Raw genomic sequence first — 17,650 nt, 5'->3', positions numbered from 1 at the left:
AAACAGAAAACTTAATAATCAGAATAAAGAATCAAATTTCCTAGTTTAAAAGTCAAAGTTAACCCAAAGAGCAGATGATTTCTAAATCATTTCTACAAAATTAAAACTCAAAATTGTCTTTCATTGTTATGTATAACATATTGAAAATTTGATAAATATTCCAGGCTTTTGCTTCTTTCTAATGACTTGGTAATTATCTTTTTAAAAAACGAAAGCCAAAATGAATGAACATGATTTTTATATATACATAGATGGTGACAAATTTTTAAAAATATAAATTATATATTATAGTATTTTTTTTTTAGAGTAGATATTTGTAGTAGTTATAATGAAATTATGAATGTTGATATAGTTATTAATAAAAGTATTTTAGTAAAAAAATAATTTAATATTTAATAATTATTTTACAAAATGTAAATTATATATTTGGGAAAAATAATTTTTGAAATTTTAAATAGGTTTTTATCAAAAATAAAACTAATTTTTGGAAACTACATATTATAATTTTACTTAAAATTGTTGAAAGTAAATTTTGACTTTAATTTTTATTAAACAACTAAAAAGTAAAATTTATTCAATTAAAAAAGACCCTAAAAACCCCTGGCGTTATTTAAAACCCTGTTTCCAGTAGCAAAACCACCCTCCGCCTCCATCTCACTCACGCCATTTCCTTCCCACCCACAGCCTTTTATCAATCTACAGGATTCTATTTTCCACAATCATCATTGGAGAACGCCCCATCTCCTCCCACCCAAATCACCGAAAAGCTCTACTCTCGCTGGAAACGAGTTCTCGGCGGTGCTGCAATATTTCTCTGCGTTGCTCTTCACTTCAGGTAATTTCTCATACTTTAAATTGATTATTTGATAAATTACCAGAAGCTTTTGAGGTTCGCTATCTGTTTTCCCCTACAAAATTCGAACTTGCATATTTCATGTCTTTGTTTGATCTCCCAGTGGATTAGTGTCAATTTTCCATTGTCGGTTATTTTATATCCATGCGAAAACTGCTCTCGTATTGCTTTTAGGGTGTTCTTTGAGTGGTTCTTTTACTATCGCTGCTGTGATACTCTTTTCCTTTGCGTGTTTAACTCGCTGTTTTTTCTTGGTATCTCCCGTACTAAAAAGAGTGTGAGCTCGTATGTGTTCCCATGTCTGTTTTCTACTGTTTACTTACTGGACAAAGCAGTTTGATATGGTCTTGGTTATAGGAAGACAGTAAATGTTTTTTTCTTTTTTTACAAAGCATATTTCGATGATCTCAAATTGCACATATATGGGTCTCTTTCTGTTAACCCTTTTCATCTTGGTTCTATTATTGATCATGGAATATCCTGCGATTGTGTTTTATTTAAGTCGAATGCTTTGGCTCATACATTCTCACTGGCTGATTTTGATTGTATAGTTTTAAAAAGCTTGTTTCCCTTTTTTTTGGACAAAAGAAGAAACGTTATTTAAAAGGGAAAAAGCTGTTACAAGTGATAGCAAAAAAATTAGATATCCTTATGGAAAAAACAGAAATCAGAATAACACAGAGAAAAGAAATCCGGACAGAATAGGTGGTCAATACATTTGCAAAGAAGACAAGGACACCCCAGGGTTTTGCAAAGGGAAGCAAAGAAAAACAAACTACACCAAAACATATTAGGTGGTTGAAATTGATCTTTAGAAATCCTGGTAATCTATTCTAGACAAATGACCTGCAAACCAGCAAAGTTAGCCCCCTTCCAACAATATCTTATGCAACTTAATCCACCCTATATGCAAATAAGACAAGACTAAAATATTCAAATTAGATTGGCAGACCCAAAATATCCTCAAACATAGAGGATTGCATTGGGGGAATTGTCTGCTTGATACATGATTGTGAAATTACCATTTATCTTGTTCCACTTCCCGAATTTCATTTGTGAATATCACTTTTGAGTTTCTCATAGATGATTTTACTAATTGTGATATCATTCTAGAAAATGTCTTCGACATCTTATATTTGCCACACATTATAGATAGATTTTCTGTAACACCCCAGCCCAAGATGGGCTGGGTGTCAAAAAAACAAAACAAATAAATAATAACAATAGAAAGAAAAAAAAAAGAAGTTACATAGGTGAACATGCCTCTGCAAGAGGAAGAAGAAGAGGCGGATATGCCTCTGGAATCCAAACAAGATGAAGAGGAGATCTGCATGCCGGAGAAGAAGAAGAGGCGTGCAGAACTCTCCTTTATCCCACCTATAAAAGAGAAGAAGAAGGAATTGGGAGGAGAGAGAAAGAGAGAGGAGAAGAAGAAGGATAAGAAGGAAGAGGAGGGGAAGATGGCAGTGGTGGTGGAATGCCCAGATCCGTTCCCGATCTTCGGTGAAAAAAGAATAGGAAGGGAGGAAGCCGGTGCTGCGTGCGGTGGCGGGATCGGAGAAGAAGACCCGCGGTGGCAGCCTAACATACAGTTTCCCAAATCTTTCCAACTTGATTTTACTCGATCTGCATCGGATCTGAGTGTGTGGTGCGTTCTATGACGTGTTTTAGTTGGTTTGCGACGGCAAATGGTGACTCTGGCGGTGGCGCGTGGCGGTTTCTGATGTCTGCACGTGTAAGCTCCGGTGACAACGTGTTCACGTGGGGTGGTGCCGTTTTCTGATAGTAACACATGATTGAATTTGGCGTTTGAAGATCCTTCTGCAAAGTAGATCTGCGAACGAAAAGCAAGTAAATGTATAAATGCTTACAAATGTAGTTTAATTTATTTAAGAAATTAGAATGATGGCGTCTAATAATTAATAAATTTATTTTTAAATTATAAATTGGTGCAGGATTCCGACGGAATTTTATTATTGATTTTTGTGTTTATGTTTATTATTGAAATTATTGATGTTATACTTTGTTTGGTAACTGAATTCTTATAGGTACTGGTTGTCATGGTATGAACTGTTAGGATATCAAAGATATTTAAAAGACGCTAGTTTGATGAGTAGGTATAGTACGTGTGCTTAGGTACAAGAATAATTAAATAACAAATTTAGAAAATTTATTACTGAATCAAAATAAAAAAAGAATATTAAAAGACTTGAAAAACTTGTTTAATCATTATCAATAAGGGGTGGGTGCATGTGTGTGGCCAATGTGGCGGGTGATTGTGGTGAACTCTATCCGTATATACGGCTTTAGCTAGATATGGCTAAACAATAAGTACTGTATGACTGTGAACTGAACTATGATGTATCCACTTAGTAGAGAAGATTCTTTCTTCCCTTGTTGATACTGACGGAAATTACATCGCGCGATAAAACTATTTTTAAATAAATAGACTGATAGAAATGGATGTGAGTCGTGTGTAAAGTTTGTAATATTGAAATACTGAATTCTGATGTTCGCTGAAATGTTACGTCTTATGAAATACGGAATTATGATGTTCACTGAACTGTTTATGTGTTTGATTATGATACTATGATACTGAATTCTGATGTTTACCAAATTGTTTATACTGAATCATGATCCTTATTGAATGAACTGATTTAGAAGGTTTAGTGAATGAATTAGGGTGTACATATTACATGTTTTCGGAATTAAAAAGAAAAGTGTTTTTAAATTCTCTCCGTCGATAGTTTTATGTTTTCTATTAACTTAGATGGATTATCCTATTATTTGTTGGTACTTACACGCTTACTGAGTATATTAAACTCATCCCATTCATTATTCATTTTTTTCCAAACCAAGACAATCAAAATCCTGCTCCTGAGCAGTAAAAGATTTGCTAGGAGATCGTTTCATTTTATTTTAATTCGAACAGTATTTAAGATTAATTATTTCTTTTATAATAAGTATTTATTTAAACCCACATTGCTCATGGATTTTGGATATTTTTAATTAAGTATGGAAGGGATGTATTTTTATTATTTTAAAATTTGCTGTGCAAAATATTTTTATAAATTATTTTATCATTATATGGTGTGTGTATAGTCAGAATTCTGAATGAGAGTTCGGGTTGTTACATTTCCTACATAAATAAGAAATGTAACCACCACTATTCGAGTAAAAAGAACTAAACTGAAGCCTGGTAGCCTCTTGTGTCTGTTCATCCAAATAAGTCATATAAAGCGCCAACTTCCAACTTTTAGAATAGGAAGTTTGGCTCTCTGTGTTTTATTTCTTGAGCTCTAGTAAATGTGATTCTTTCTTATCTTTGAAATCTTGTGTAATTGATAGTAAGTTATTTGACTTTCTATTGGAAATTTGAACGTGCGATAATGAATGACGTTTATGGATTACCCGGCATGCAATGGAAATTTATTTCTGTTTGGCATCTTATTTTAAGTAAATTGGTTGACAGTGATTTCCTTGCATCATATTCCTTCATTTCATTTTGCTTTATTTGCCCGTTCATGTTATTTTTCTCTCTCACTTTAATTTCTATAATCTAAATCCAGGTTTGCAATGAGAGATTGTTATGCATTACTTTGGTAATCAAATATGTTCTTCATTGTTCTGTTATTAATTATTTAGTCACATGACCATTTGGCTGTTCATAGATATTGGGAAGTGAAAACCTTTTGTAGAGGAGGCTGCAGATATGAAGTTATGACTGCACAAGCTTTTGTTTGCAACTTGATTCTCCTTTTTTTAGAAATTTATCTTTGAATATATCTTTTCCTCCAGTGCTAGTCGTATTTCCATTCAGTTCCATTGGCTTTTTATTGGGTTCTTGAGGGTGGTTTTTGAGTTTTCGACACTGTACAGATGTGCTTATAGAAACATTTTAGCATGCCCCAGTTTAGGATAATGCTGAAGGATGTGTATACAGCATTTTCATTTTCTGTTTTTGTTTCTTGCGCCCAACTTCTTCATATGATCAGTTGCAAAATTTGTGTTCTAACCCAACTTGTTTAGCAGGTAAGTAATTTATTTTATGCAAGTTGTTGAATGATGTGCGGTTGTTGCAGGTAGGCCCACTGCTAAACATGGCTCTGCGTGCGCTCCGCCTCCAGCGAACTTTGAGTACCCTCTCTTCTTCGCACCGCTTCCTCTCTTCTGCTCCTGTCATTTTGCCGAATATCAAAATCTCTGCAGCCACCAAACCCGTTTCCTCACTCCTGCAATCCTCCACTGTGATTCCACAGTCCTTGATCTCCTCTTCTTGGTCAAGATGGGTCCAAGCCGCACTATACTCGTCGAAACAGTACAAGTTGTACAAAGAGGGAGATGAGATCACACCTGATACAGTCCTCTTTGAAGGATGTGATTATAATCATTGGCTCATTACTATGGACTTTCCGAAGGACAACCCGCCTTCCCATGAGGAAATGATTGCCACCTATGAACAGACCTGTGCCAAGGGTCTCAATATCAGGTCTTCGTTTTCTTCTTCTTCTTCCAAACTTTTCAACATATACGTGAACACATAATATAGTATATGGTATTTATATGCTCATATGGATATATGAGAGAAAAATGGCTGAAATGACCAGAAATGCATGGCTTGCATATCATATCAAAGTTTATTGTTTTTCTTGTAACCAGAACTGTGATATTGTTGTTTCTTTCACTTATGAGTTGGTTCATTTTATTCCTCTGCTTTATGTGGAGGCAAAAAAGGTTGAGAATAAACTTTCAAATTGAATAGCTGATCTTTTTTTAACTGTGTGAGATCTTTTTTAGAATTATATGCAGAGGTACATGCATTTAATTTTATGTAGTTTTCTTTGCCTTGTTTACAAAATTTCCCTTTGGTAACTTAGTTCATGTCATGGCTGAAGTAGTGAATATTTTGATATTTTCTTCATGTTAGGTGCATTTTGTTATCTTTATGATGGTTTATTTTTTCAATTTTTAACATAGGTTATGGTTTTCTTTGTATTTATTTGGGTTCTTATGTGGCCTAAATGCAAATGAATGCACAGATTGGTATCTATGAGACATTATTGATTTCCCCTCTTGCTACTTGAGTTGTATGAAGATTGTTAACAGCAAATTGAATGTTGGTTTTCCATGCTTTCTGTTGCTTTCTTTGCAATGTTGTTGGAAATATTGAAGCAAGAAAAAAAGGCAAAGTATTTTACTTGGAATTTTCACATTGTTTTTTGCCCTCTATTTTATTTGGGCACTCAAAACTGGAAGTCAAGACAAAAGAAAAAAATTAGTAATCTGTTTGGTTCATTAATATACTTTCTACTTTTCATGTTCTGAATTCATGTGTTCAATTATGCTTTTATCCATAGAAGTATAGTCTGGTTGTGGAAAAATCAAGGACAAACAGAACTAGTTTTGTGAAAAACATGAAAAAGTAAAATTTTAAAAATTTCAAATTCCATTGTAACTTTCACTATCATTTCTTCATTGCTAAGTAACTTGTATGTTCTGGTTAATAAAATACATATAGATTTAGAAAATGAAAACTACCCAAGGGATCCTAATTTCTGCATCATCTAATTCTTTTGGTTTATATGTACATATATTTTGATGTTGAGATGACTACAAAACCTAAAGCAAAATCTTTTTAGTAATTTCTCATTTCTTTAAGTAAAAACGAAAAGGTTGCTTTTCCTAAAATGTATCTTCTTTGTTTTATGAAAAGTATTTCTATGTGGGGACATTTGAGTGGTATTACTAGCCTCCTAAATAGCTTAAGATTTTGTACCTCTTTGGTATGAGATAAATAGCTAAGAGCTCTTATAATGTTTTGTATTAGTGGTATAGGTGGCTTGTTCTTTTAGGAGTTTTTAAGCTACATAAAATAAGCAGTGTGGAAAAAGTAAAAGAAAAAATTACCTTAAGTAGTTTTAAAATTCTTTTATTTCCTAATTCACTGTACATTGAATTAGAGAAAAATAATGGTGGTCATTTTTGTTCAAACAATTAGACTTTTATTTCTTAAATAAGCTCATGAGGTATTTCTTAAATAAGCTCATGAGGTTATAAGTTAGTAAACATATAAGCTGTAGAGCTCTACAATCAAGAAAAAATATTTAGGCCCTGAGATAAGGTACTGTATTTTATAGGGTACAAAATGTCAGAAAAAAAGGATCTGGTACTGCAAGAGGAGGAAGAAATTTAATTTGATGGAACTGGTAAAAGCAAAATTTTCAATGGGTGTTTGCTACATGGATTGAACTTGATCAGGGCTGTTGAAGGTTCGTTTTATTGGGTTAAAGCTAAAATGTAAAATGGGTTGTAGGCTTCTTTTGGGTTTCTTGTGACGGATGAAGGGATGGAAGAGGAGAAACTATTGCTGGTCACCTTTGAAAATTTTACTTCCCTCTCACTTTTATTCATCCTTATAAAAAGTTAATGTAGTATATTTTTTCCTTTTTCCTGCAAATATCTTCTGCTTATTTGTGGCTACAAATGAGAGCATCAGTTTACTAACTGTGATTTCAAATCAATTGACTACCCCCGTTTATTTGGTTCTTTTCTTACCTAATCATCTAACAAGTTGTTTGCTATTAATTTTATTTATGTATAGATTGAATTTAAAGAATATGGCTGTGTATTAGAATTGAAGTGGACACAAGCACTTAAAATATTGTGTCTGTAACTGGGCTTTTCTGGTAAGAGTTGCTCCTATCTCTAATCATGTGTGGATTGAATTTAAAGAATATGACTATCTGTATTAGAATTTAAGCGGATTAAGCAGACACAATCACTTTAAATTTTTGCCTATAATTGGGTCTCTCTGGTAAGAGTTGCTCCTATCTTTAATCTTATTACATTTATTTATTATTATTATTCTCATTAGGTTTTCTGTGTCTATATGATATAGTTATATTATGGACTGGTTTTTGGTTTTCCTGATGCATTTTCAAAAAGAATTTTGTTCACTTCAAGGCAACTGAATTGATGAACATGGTTTTTTTTTATTTTTGTCAGAGTGGTTCTCTTTATGCCTAGCTATTGTATGTTTATCTGACTTTGATGTGATAGATATTACTCGCAAGTAGGAGGTTTGGTTTTAGCTTCCATGACAGTTAAACTATGATTTACAGCATTTAATAAAAGCAATGTTTTAGAATTCTGACCAACATTTTAGCAAAATAACTAGTGGTAATTACAAACTAATTTTAGCCATCCTGATGTTTGGTTAATCATGGTTACTTCAGTTTAGAAGAAGCGAAAAAAAGAATGTATGCTTGTAGCACAACAACTTATCAGGGCTTTCAAGCTATAATGACGGAAGAAGAATCGGAGAAGTTCAGAGGTAACAATTTGTAGCAGTTTGTCAGTCTTTATGAGAACAAATTTAAAACAGATGCTGACTTCCAGTTTGCTTTTGAGCAGATGTACCTGGGGTTGTTTTTATTCTACCGGATTCCTATATTGATCCTGTGAACAAGGAATATGGGGGTAAGAATTTTTTTTCCTTGTCAATTTCTTTCTTTCATTTTTTTTTTTGGTTGCGATTACTTGGTTATTGCTTGTACTGGGACTTTTGACTAACCAATTGACTGATTAATTTCATACCTCCAACTTTTGTGTTGTCCACATCAGGGGACAAATATGAAAATGGAGTAATTACACCAAGACCACCTCCTATTCAATATAGCAGTAGAGGTCGAATCCGCGACCGAAACAGAAATCCTGATCAATCAAGATATGACCGCCAAGGAACTTCAATGTCTAATCGCCAAGGAACTTCAATGTCTAATCGCCAAGGAAATTCTCCTTACAATCAACAGGTACCTATGCAAGGAGATGGGAGAAACTATGGCCCTCCGCAAAATTATTCACCACAGCACAATTATGGTATGCCAGGACAAGGAATTCCAATGTCTAATCGCCAAGGAAATCCTCCTTACAGTCAACAGGGACCTATGCAAGGAGATGGGAAAAATTATGGGCCTCCGCAAAATTATTCACCACAGCAGAATTATGGTATACCAGGACAAGGAGAAAGAAGGGATCACATGCCAATGAGCAATAGGGATTATGCCCCAGGAGGAAGGGACACTTATCAGACAGATAGAAGAGGTCCAATGCCTTCAAATCAGGGACATTACAACCCAGGGGGGCAAGGAAGTTACAACCCAGGGGGGCAAGGAAATTACTCGCAAGAACAAATGAACTTTCCACCAAGGGATCAAGTGAACTATTCACCACCAAGTCAGGGAGATTTTAGGGTTGGCAATAGGAATTATGCTCCAACACATGGTGGATCTTATGAGGGAGCAACAAATCCTAGTTATGGTCAGAGTTACACTGGGCATGGAGAGGGTCAAGGGTTCCCGCCAGTGGATGAGAGAAATGTGCAAGGAGAGCCAAGGAACCATGTGCCTCTGGGACAAAGAGACCAAGTAAGACATTCTCTTTTTAGTATTAATATGATCAAATAATATTTTTTTTCTATGTAAAGAATAAATAGGAGTGGTGAAGAAAATATGAATGTTTCTTTGAATTTTCGTATCATTTTAATTTATCTAGTTTCCTTGCTGAAATTAGATGGTGGGAACTGGAGAGCAAGCAGCCAACCTAGGTGTCTATGACTCAAAACTATGTTTGGTACTCTGATAAACAAATCTCAGTGAAACATGATAAATTGATAGAGAACTATTATTGAAATTGTGGGAAATGACCAGAAGTTTTTAGCTAGCTATCTGCAATATTAGGTGAGTCTTAAAGTCTTAAAGTCTTCATTGTACATTATGCTTGAAACCAAGTCATTAAACTGACATAGGGGAAGGGTATGAACATTACTGACTAAATAGCTTGTGGTGCAATTTAATGGTGCCTTAGACAATATTGATTAGCACGTGTTTGTGGTTCCGCAGGGAAGTTACTGAAAGCGTGCCAAAAATTGCTCTGAAATGATGAAGATGGATGCGTCAGCAGAAAAGTTAGGAAATCTTGTCTCTGTTATTTTTCTGTACGCAGTAGATCAGGTATAATTTTGAAGTATCTCATGGTAAATAGTTTTTCGTTTGTGTTTCAAGTTTGAAGTTGTCACTTTGTACTGTAACATTGGGTATTTTTGTGCTAAACCATTACCATCTCCATGGATGTGTTTGCATAAATTTAATCCATATTTTAGCAACTCATCTGTGATTATGGATTCAACGAGAGAAACTCTCTCCGTCCTTGAAGAAACTCAATTATGTTTGAAATCTGATCATCTTTAATGGTATTATAGAATCACTAAACTAATTGTGTTGCTAATATTTTAATTGTAAGAATTGAACATTGCACACATTTTCACACGCATGTACAATTATTGTCTTGTACAAAAAAAAAAACCCACAGCTTTAACTCTCATCTAGTCTTTCCCCTTACGTGCGTCTTCCTTGTCATCCATTGAATTGACAACGGAGCTTTGTAACAGATATATATTAGCCTTTCCATTAAAGCGATCCAAGTAGATAATTTTCCACTGCGATAGAGACAAGCTCTTCTTGTCTATTCGTCGATATGATCTTTTGGAAATATTTTTAGATAATGACAGATTTTTTATGATTATTTATACTGATTTCTGAAAAAGGGTGTTTAGAAATAATTGCGTATAATTGAAGGGTGTAAGAATTTTCAACTTATAATATCTTAGTCATTAAGAATTTATACCTGTTTGAGGAGACTAATACATATTCTGTTAATAGTAAAAATATTTTATTGAAATATTGTCATTTTAAAAATGTGATGTATATTCAGTGTAAATAACTTTAAATGTAACAACAAAAATTATTATTTGTTAAAATAAAAATTGATTAATTAAATAGTTTTTTTTTTTTATTTTTAATTTTAATATTAAGGTAGGAAATTAAATATAAAACTTTTAGTAACTCATTTTTTCTTCATTCTCCAAATATCTTCGAGCTTTATTGGCTGTACATTTAATTTAAAAATATACTTTAGATAAATTGAAGTATCTCATTACATCTTTAAAGTCACTGCATGTTTTTCAACAAGTATGATTTTATTTATTAATTATTTAAATGATTTCACAATTTCCATAATAGATAGGAGAAAGGGTAGAGCTGAGAGGATAAAAAAAAGAATAATTTTAGAGAGGAAAAGATGAGTTTTTCCATTCTTCTGAAAATCTGAAGTATTACATATAGCAGTACAAGAGAAAATAAAAGAAAAAAAAAAAAACATAACAGAGTAAGCATTCTGTTGGAGTACAGATTATACAGATGATAATATGTCAATGTAGTGAAAAATGCATTCTGTCTACAGAATCAATGGAAGGTTTTTTTTTTTGAATATTCATGGTTTATCTTTAGTATACAATCAAGAAAATGAGTATATATATATATATAGCTTTGAGACATGTTGTATTCTAAAAATATTAAAGGGAAAAAAATTAGACGAGGGATGAATCCTAAGCAATTAATCTATGCAATTGATTTAACCTTTGAAGTTAATATAATTTTCTAATAAAAATATACATTTTTATCAATTAAATGATATGCAATATCTACTATAAAACAACTTTCTATTGAGAATACATAAGAACACAAAGACAACAACTATTCAACCAAAAACTTACTTAAGAAAAAAAAAAAAAAAAATTTATAACTCGATAACTCTCAAAAAGGCAAACCATTTCCAAAGAAAGACCTCCATCATTCTTATTGTTAGAGACGTAGAGTCACCATTCTATTTCTACCACAGTGGTGCTATCATGCCTTTCAACACAATACCTCCAAGAATCTCCCATGGATGAAGATAACCACAGCAATTAAAATCAAAACAATATGTAGCTTACTAAATTTTCATCCTTGGCATTCTAGAATCTACACTTCAGTTTGTACCCACATTAGAACTAAAAGCTAAAAACATATATTTTCTTCCAAGGAACAATTTATCCTACAACTAATTTATTCTCTCTAGTTTTATTTAGATAAAAATAAAAAAAATAATAACTTCGACCCGCATGAACTGACCCTAAATCTAATCTCAAATGCTGCTTTTGGAAACCAAAGTCCTCAAGACAACAACTAATCAGTGTGATCGGCAATCAGAATAAGAGAAGGGCATTCAAAAGGAACCAAATACCATCTGGCTTTGGTTTCTACCAGCTAAAGAAAACATGGTCACGAAAACAGAATTTTTTAAAGGAAATGAAGACCTTGCTTGAAACACAGATGGCATTTTTTCCAATCTGAACCCACCAACAATAAATAAGAGGTCAGGAGGTCCAAACAGAAACCAGGTAAGAAAGTCTTTCTACAACAGATGATCCTAGTACATTGAGTATTCATCATGATTACTTTTTTTCACATCACCTAGTACTAAAGTTTGATCAACATTAGAAATACAGCTTCTCACCATGGCACAGCGAGAAGCCGGCCAACAGTTATAATTAACACACATATATTGCTACCATTAAAAACGTTAGTGATTACAAACCATTTAGAAAGCAAATGAGATTGGTGTCATCATATCAGTGGTTACCATCATCAGAGTAGTCATGTCTATCGGTAGTAAGCCTGCTGATAAGCTGGTGCCAGACCATTGCCATAGCCTCCGTATGCGGGATAATTCATGGGTGAGACAGGATATGATCCAGCAAGGGGAGGAGCTGCAGCAGCCTCCGGCGAGTAAGCATAGGGATTGGCTGGTGGACTCCTGCTGCCATATACATGGGGTGGGGATGGGTATGGTGGGATGGCAGAAGTGTATTGAGTGTGAGAGGGCGACCTAACAAAGGTAGGAGGCGCAGGGAAAGATGACACGTATGCATTTGTCAAACGACCAGCTTTGGCCGGGGGCATTGGACCACAAGTGCTTGCACGTGTACGCTTGTTGGCAGGAACTGCAGCTGGCCTTTTCTTCTCCACCTTTGCCTTCTCTAACTGCTCCAGGCGCTTCTTGAGGTTCTCTGGGGGAAATTCAGCCTCAAGCTTGTACTCTTCAATGCACTTTATAACAGCCTTGAGTGCTGATTGTTCTTTGCGTACTGCAAGATGCTGAAAAAGTGAAAACAAAAACATTGCCAGTTAGTAGAAGATTTTCAACATTTAAATCTCACACACATGTAAAACAAGAAAATTCTGGGTCCAAGAGCCTTCTTTGTCGAATTAGTCAAAGTATGCCACACAAATTATAGAAATACTTGCAACCCTTTGCTTTCGTGAATGCTTTAGTGCTGCGCCTCATATTGTTATTCACCGCTGACTAGGAGATAATAAGAAACAGAAAGTTCAGATAGTTTTGAAGCATATTTTCAACCACTTGTAACGCAGATCAATAATCAGTTATTTGTCATTTTTTTTTAAATAAGAACATAATCAGTTATTAGTCATTGTCCAAGAATGCACTGGACCTAAACAGATATGCAACTGCAGCAACAAGAATAGGATATTTGTTGCCCAGAGAAAAGGTACTACCAAGATATGACACCTAGTATCTAATCAGGAACAAAATAGTCCAGGTCCTGGCCATCACTTCCATAGAAAACAGCAAAAATATTTGTTCATGGTGGATGAGAGAAGATATACCGCAGCACGGCCAGTATTATTGGGATCCTCCAAAATAGAAGCTGCAGCCTTCTTTGCATCCCTCAAAAAGGCTTTCAGAAGAGGAACAGGGGGGAATTTGTCGACAAGGCCTACTTCATAAGTAAAATGCACTGCATCAAGCTGCTGTCCCCTACTTATTAATTCCCCAATCATATCTGCACAAGGTAAGAACTTAAAAGCATTAGAAAGTCACAGTAGCAACTCGAATTTAATAAAATAACTTTGAGTGAAGTTGTGACTCATGAATTAGACTTTAGGAAGTGATGGATCATCACATAGGATTCACTACCCAAATGCATTCACTTCAATTTTACATATAACTAAGACAATAATCTAGTTTTAACCAGGAGATTGATCATCATGGTGGCATTTGAATGCTATCAGCCTGTTGGTCGCAAGACAAGGGTACCAAGAACTTGGTCGTCACTTTTTGCCAATATATCTCTCGGGATTAACTGCAGCAACCAAAATGCCAACAATTTCCATCAGGTACAATCTCTATGTGCCAGCCTTTTTTTATCCTTTTTTTCTTGTTTTCTCCATGTAGCTATCTAAGTAATTGAGGGATCAGCAGTAACCTTTACCAAAAAAAGAAAACTAAAACAAACGGGGATTAACTATTTCATACTAGCAACAAAATCAAGCAAGTTGAAGGAAATAGTAGATTGCTCCGACTGAATCCTCAACAAGAAGCAAACTTTAGGACATATGAAGGACCGCCAACTGCCAAAATGTCTAAGCTTACATAAGATGAATGCCGCCCAACAATAACCAAATATTTGTCTAACATCTATTTTTTTCTCTCTCATAAGTTTCAAGTGATTTGGCCATGATCGTCTGCTCTCTCGCATGCGCCAAAAACATACTCTTAACTACTACACTGAGGACTGAGTTCATGCAATACCAGATATAGATTCATAAACCTAAAGTAAAGCATAAGTATGCTTTAGCAAATTAACCACGCAGGCTATTTCACTTTCCAAACCCTCAGGTTCCGAAGTCAGACATCCATTTCACTGAGAAACCTCGTCCTTGCAAACTAAAAGCTACAAATCTCCAATTTGCTACTTGTACAGAGGAAGGTTGACACACACTTTCGCTGCCAAGTTTCATCTCAAGCTACTCAACACTGCGGGAACAAGTCAGGACTGAATAAAAACTGATCTCAGAAAGGAATTCTCAGTAATTTTTTTAAGGAGAGAGAGAGAGAGAGACAGAGAGAGAGAGAGAGAGGAGAGAGAGAGAGAGAGAGACAGAGAGAACTTCGACTGAAAAGTGAAAAATGCATAAATGGAGAAGCTGCCAAACTCCAAGCGCAGCCATAAATACAAGAATTTAAAAAAATAAAAAATAGAAAAAAAAAACAGCCCCCAAGAAAGAATTGAAAATAAGAATAAAATGGTTAAGAAAAATACCAGGCATTTTATCACCCAAACCAAGGGAAACGGCAAGCTTAGGCATCTGCTTGCGCCAAGCGGAGCCGACCACAAGTTTCCTATACAAATCAAGATCCTCCTCCTTCACAATCCCAAAGGTGACCAAATGCTGAAGGAAAGTGTGCACATCTGGAGTCTTAACGTTTTCTATCCCTCCCCTCTCCTCCAAGCTGGCCTTCCACGTCTCTGCAAACTCCTTTGCCTTCTCCTTGACGCTGCGGGTCACCAGCAGCCTCGACTTCCCGATCAACGGATCCACCACCACCGGAATCAAGCTCTCCAACAGCACTACGCAGGCCCATCCCAAATCATTCCCTCTCTCAGTTGTCCCCACCCTTTTATCAACCGGAAACACCTCAGATATTGCCTCCAAAACGAACTTGGCCGGATCCACGCACTCCGACAGGGCTACCGGGATTTTTGCTCGAAGTAGGTCCAGCTCCTTCTTCCTCACCGTCACGAACCTCCAGAAGTCTTTTGCTTCCATTTTCAGGCAGAAGGACTTGAGAGCACACAGTAGTCCGTCGCTGTCGTCAACCTCGCCGTCGGGATTGGAAACGAAGTCCTGCTGCCGGAGGGACTTCAGTGCCGCAACGGTATGCTCGTCTACCTTCTCGAGGGCGATCTCAACACTTCCGTCGATGGTGACCTCGCGCTTCTTGAGGGAGTCGAGTGATGCCTTGGTCTGGTGATCTAGCGTTTGTATTTTGTGCTTCAAGGCCTCGGATTTCTTCATGAGGTTCTGCTCGAGCGAAGTGAAGTGATCAGACAGCTCCCTCCACAGCAGGGTGCAGCTTGTCATCAACGAGGTTTGCCTCTGGAACTCGTCGAAGCTCGGCTGAGTCAACTCGGTTAACTCGCCGGGATCGGGGATCGACCCCATGGCTGGATTGGTTGGTGGGTTGGTAACAGCCTCTTGGTTGGTTGCACCGTACGTCTAACTGTATATCCTAGAAAAAGGAGAGAGAAATTTCAAACCCTAGAAATGGATGCAGAGAGATGAAGATAAAGCTAGGATGCGAGGGAGGGGGGAAAAAACAAAAAAAAGCAGAATGCTGAGGTGGATGGTTCTTTGTGGTGACACGTGTAATGGCGACTGAGAGCAAATAGTATTGGATATTTCTAGAATGCACGGGGGTTGCGCAGGATAAGATGAGTTAGTGAAAAAAGAGTTAATTGGTAGAAGGGCGTGTTTGGATGAAACTTAAACGAGAGAAGCTTACTTTCCCAGAAACCGAAGTGAGATCGTAAAAAAAAAAAAAAAAAAAAAAATTGAAAGCAAAGCAGATGAGATAAGAAAAGGTGATTGTGGGGGGTGGGTGGTGGGCCAGGCCCACTGACCACCACATGGGAAGAGTCAGGTAAAGTAAAGACATTGCCGGGGTATATGTATATATACACATATACATATACATATACATATACATATACATATAACTCCTGAAATACATAAAAAAAAAAAAAAAAAGTAGTGTAGAGTAGTAGGAAATACACAAGTGAAACCAAACAGGCACGCGGGTCCAACTGTATTAAAGCCAACCGCTTAAAAAAGAATTACAACTGTCCGTAAGAATGTTGGACACGTGAGCAGTGGGGCCCAGTGATGATGTTGGAATGTTGGAGAGCCAAAAATATTCAAAACCAAAAATTTAATTTAATCTAACTTTCAATATAAATTTTTAATCCCTCTAATAATTGTATCCACGTTGGCTTAATAATTTATAATAATAATAATTATTTATATTGTCCTCAAATATATAATTTTTTTTTTTTTACAAAATTTAATTAAAAATTCTAATATTTTAATTAATATATTATTCAACTATTTTAATCAGTATTTTTACACATTAGAGTATAAATTTAGAATATTATGTGATAGTATTAGTCATGTTGTTACTGTAAATTTAAATTAAATTGTATTTTTTTTAATATGTTTTTATTAAAAAAGTTATAATTATTATTTGAAACGTATGATCATTAAAATATATAAATTTTTATTTAATAAAAATTTATTAAAGGTACTAAAAAATTATGTAAATTAAATATTTGAAAGAGAATAGCTTATTATTTTATAGACAGTACTTTGTATAACATAATTATTGCTGATTGTTCCTTCATTAAATCAAATCAAAGTTTTCAGTCTAAGAAATAGTAAGTTTTGAAATAAATCATTTACTTTTATTGAAAAAATGTTTGATAAAAGTACAGTAAAATATCTATTTATCGTTTATATATATATATATATTAAAAAAAAAGAAAACCTATTATAAAAGTAATTATGTTATTATACTTAATTATGATACCAACTGGTACAATACACTAAACAAGCTGTACTTAATTTTGTGAGTGAATAATAATAATAGTAAGTAATTATTAATTACACTTTTAGGTTGGAAGGGATATATGCCAGCATTTGAGTAAGTTGTAATACCCAGTGCCAGCAAGCGGGCTGGCGTACATTCTTCCAAAACTCCTCACATTTTTACTTACTAGGAGAAATATTTTTAATATAATTAATCCCAATATTTATAATTTTCTTTTAAAAATATTACATGTATAAAAATTAACAAACATCTTCATTAATCTTATTAGTCAGCATAAATCATATTTCAAATATATATTTTTTTAGATTTTTAGTTGAAGCTACACTTCAGAAATCCAAGTCATTTCTAACTTTAAAATAAATATCATAGAATTATATAATTCAGCATCTTTCACCTTTTTTTTTTTTTTATAAATCATTTTAACAAATATAAACTATATCTCTACCAAAC

At 34.7% G+C, this 17,650-nt stretch overlaps 2 protein-coding genes across 2 annotated transcripts; one reads left to right on the top strand and one right to left on the bottom strand.

The window, feature by feature from the left end:
* The first annotated feature begins 626 nt into the window (after positions 1-626).
* On the top strand, positions 627-10,122 carry MORF1 (multiple organellar RNA editing factor). Its single transcript, XM_088215134.1, has 6 exons — positions 627-835; positions 4,936-5,342; positions 8,089-8,186; positions 8,267-8,332; positions 8,477-9,279; positions 9,754-10,122. The coding sequence occupies exons 2-6, from the start codon at positions 4,954-4,956 to the stop codon at positions 9,763-9,765; spliced, it is 1,368 nt and encodes a 455-aa protein (XP_088071260.1). The 5' UTR covers positions 627-835; positions 4,936-4,953; the 3' UTR covers positions 9,766-10,122.
* Positions 10,123-12,048: 1,926 nt separating this feature from the next.
* Positions 12,049-15,895, bottom strand: LOC110814067 (FRIGIDA-like protein 4a). The gene is made up of 3 exons (XM_022041386.2): positions 14,856-15,895; positions 13,420-13,595; positions 12,049-12,888 (listed from the first exon to the last, which is right to left on the bottom strand). Exons 1-3 carry the CDS (start codon positions 15,757-15,759, stop codon positions 12,394-12,396), a joined length of 1,575 nt encoding a protein of 524 aa, XP_021897078.1. The 5' UTR covers positions 15,760-15,895; the 3' UTR covers positions 12,049-12,393.
* Between the last annotated feature and the right edge of the window lie 1,755 nt (positions 15,896-17,650).

This window comes from Carica papaya, chromosome 3, assembly GCF_054855325.1.
Source record: "Carica papaya isolate Zhongbai chromosome 3, ASM5485532v1, whole genome shotgun sequence".
Classification (NCBI taxonomy): Eukaryota; Viridiplantae; Streptophyta; class Magnoliopsida; order Brassicales; family Caricaceae; genus Carica; species Carica papaya.
Note: the sequence above shows the minus strand (reverse complement) of the source record. Positions and strands in the feature narration are given on the sequence as shown.

Coding starts and splice junctions, on each gene's coding strand:
- MORF1 (XM_088215134.1), top strand. CDS start 4,954: ATGGCTCTGCGTGCGCTCCGCCTCCAGCGAACTTTGAGTACCCTCTCT. Junction 5,343..8,088: donor GCCAAGGGTCTCAATATCAG/GTCTTCGTTTTC, acceptor TGGTTACTTCAG/TTTAGAAGAAGCGAAAAAAA. Junction 8,187..8,266: donor AGAATCGGAGAAGTTCAGAG/GTAACAATTTGT, acceptor GCTTTTGAGCAG/ATGTACCTGGGGTTGTTTTT.
- LOC110814067 (XM_022041386.2), bottom strand. CDS start 15,759: ATGGGGTCGATCCCCGATCCCGGCGAGTTAACCGAGTTGACTCAGCCG. Junction 13,596..14,855: donor TTTGGGTGATAAAATGCCTG/GTATTTTTCTTA, acceptor TACCTTGTGCAG/ATATGATTGGGGAATTAATA. Junction 12,889..13,419: donor ATAATACTGGCCGTGCTGCG/GTATATCTTCTC, acceptor TCACTTTTTCAG/CATCTTGCAGTACGCAAAGA.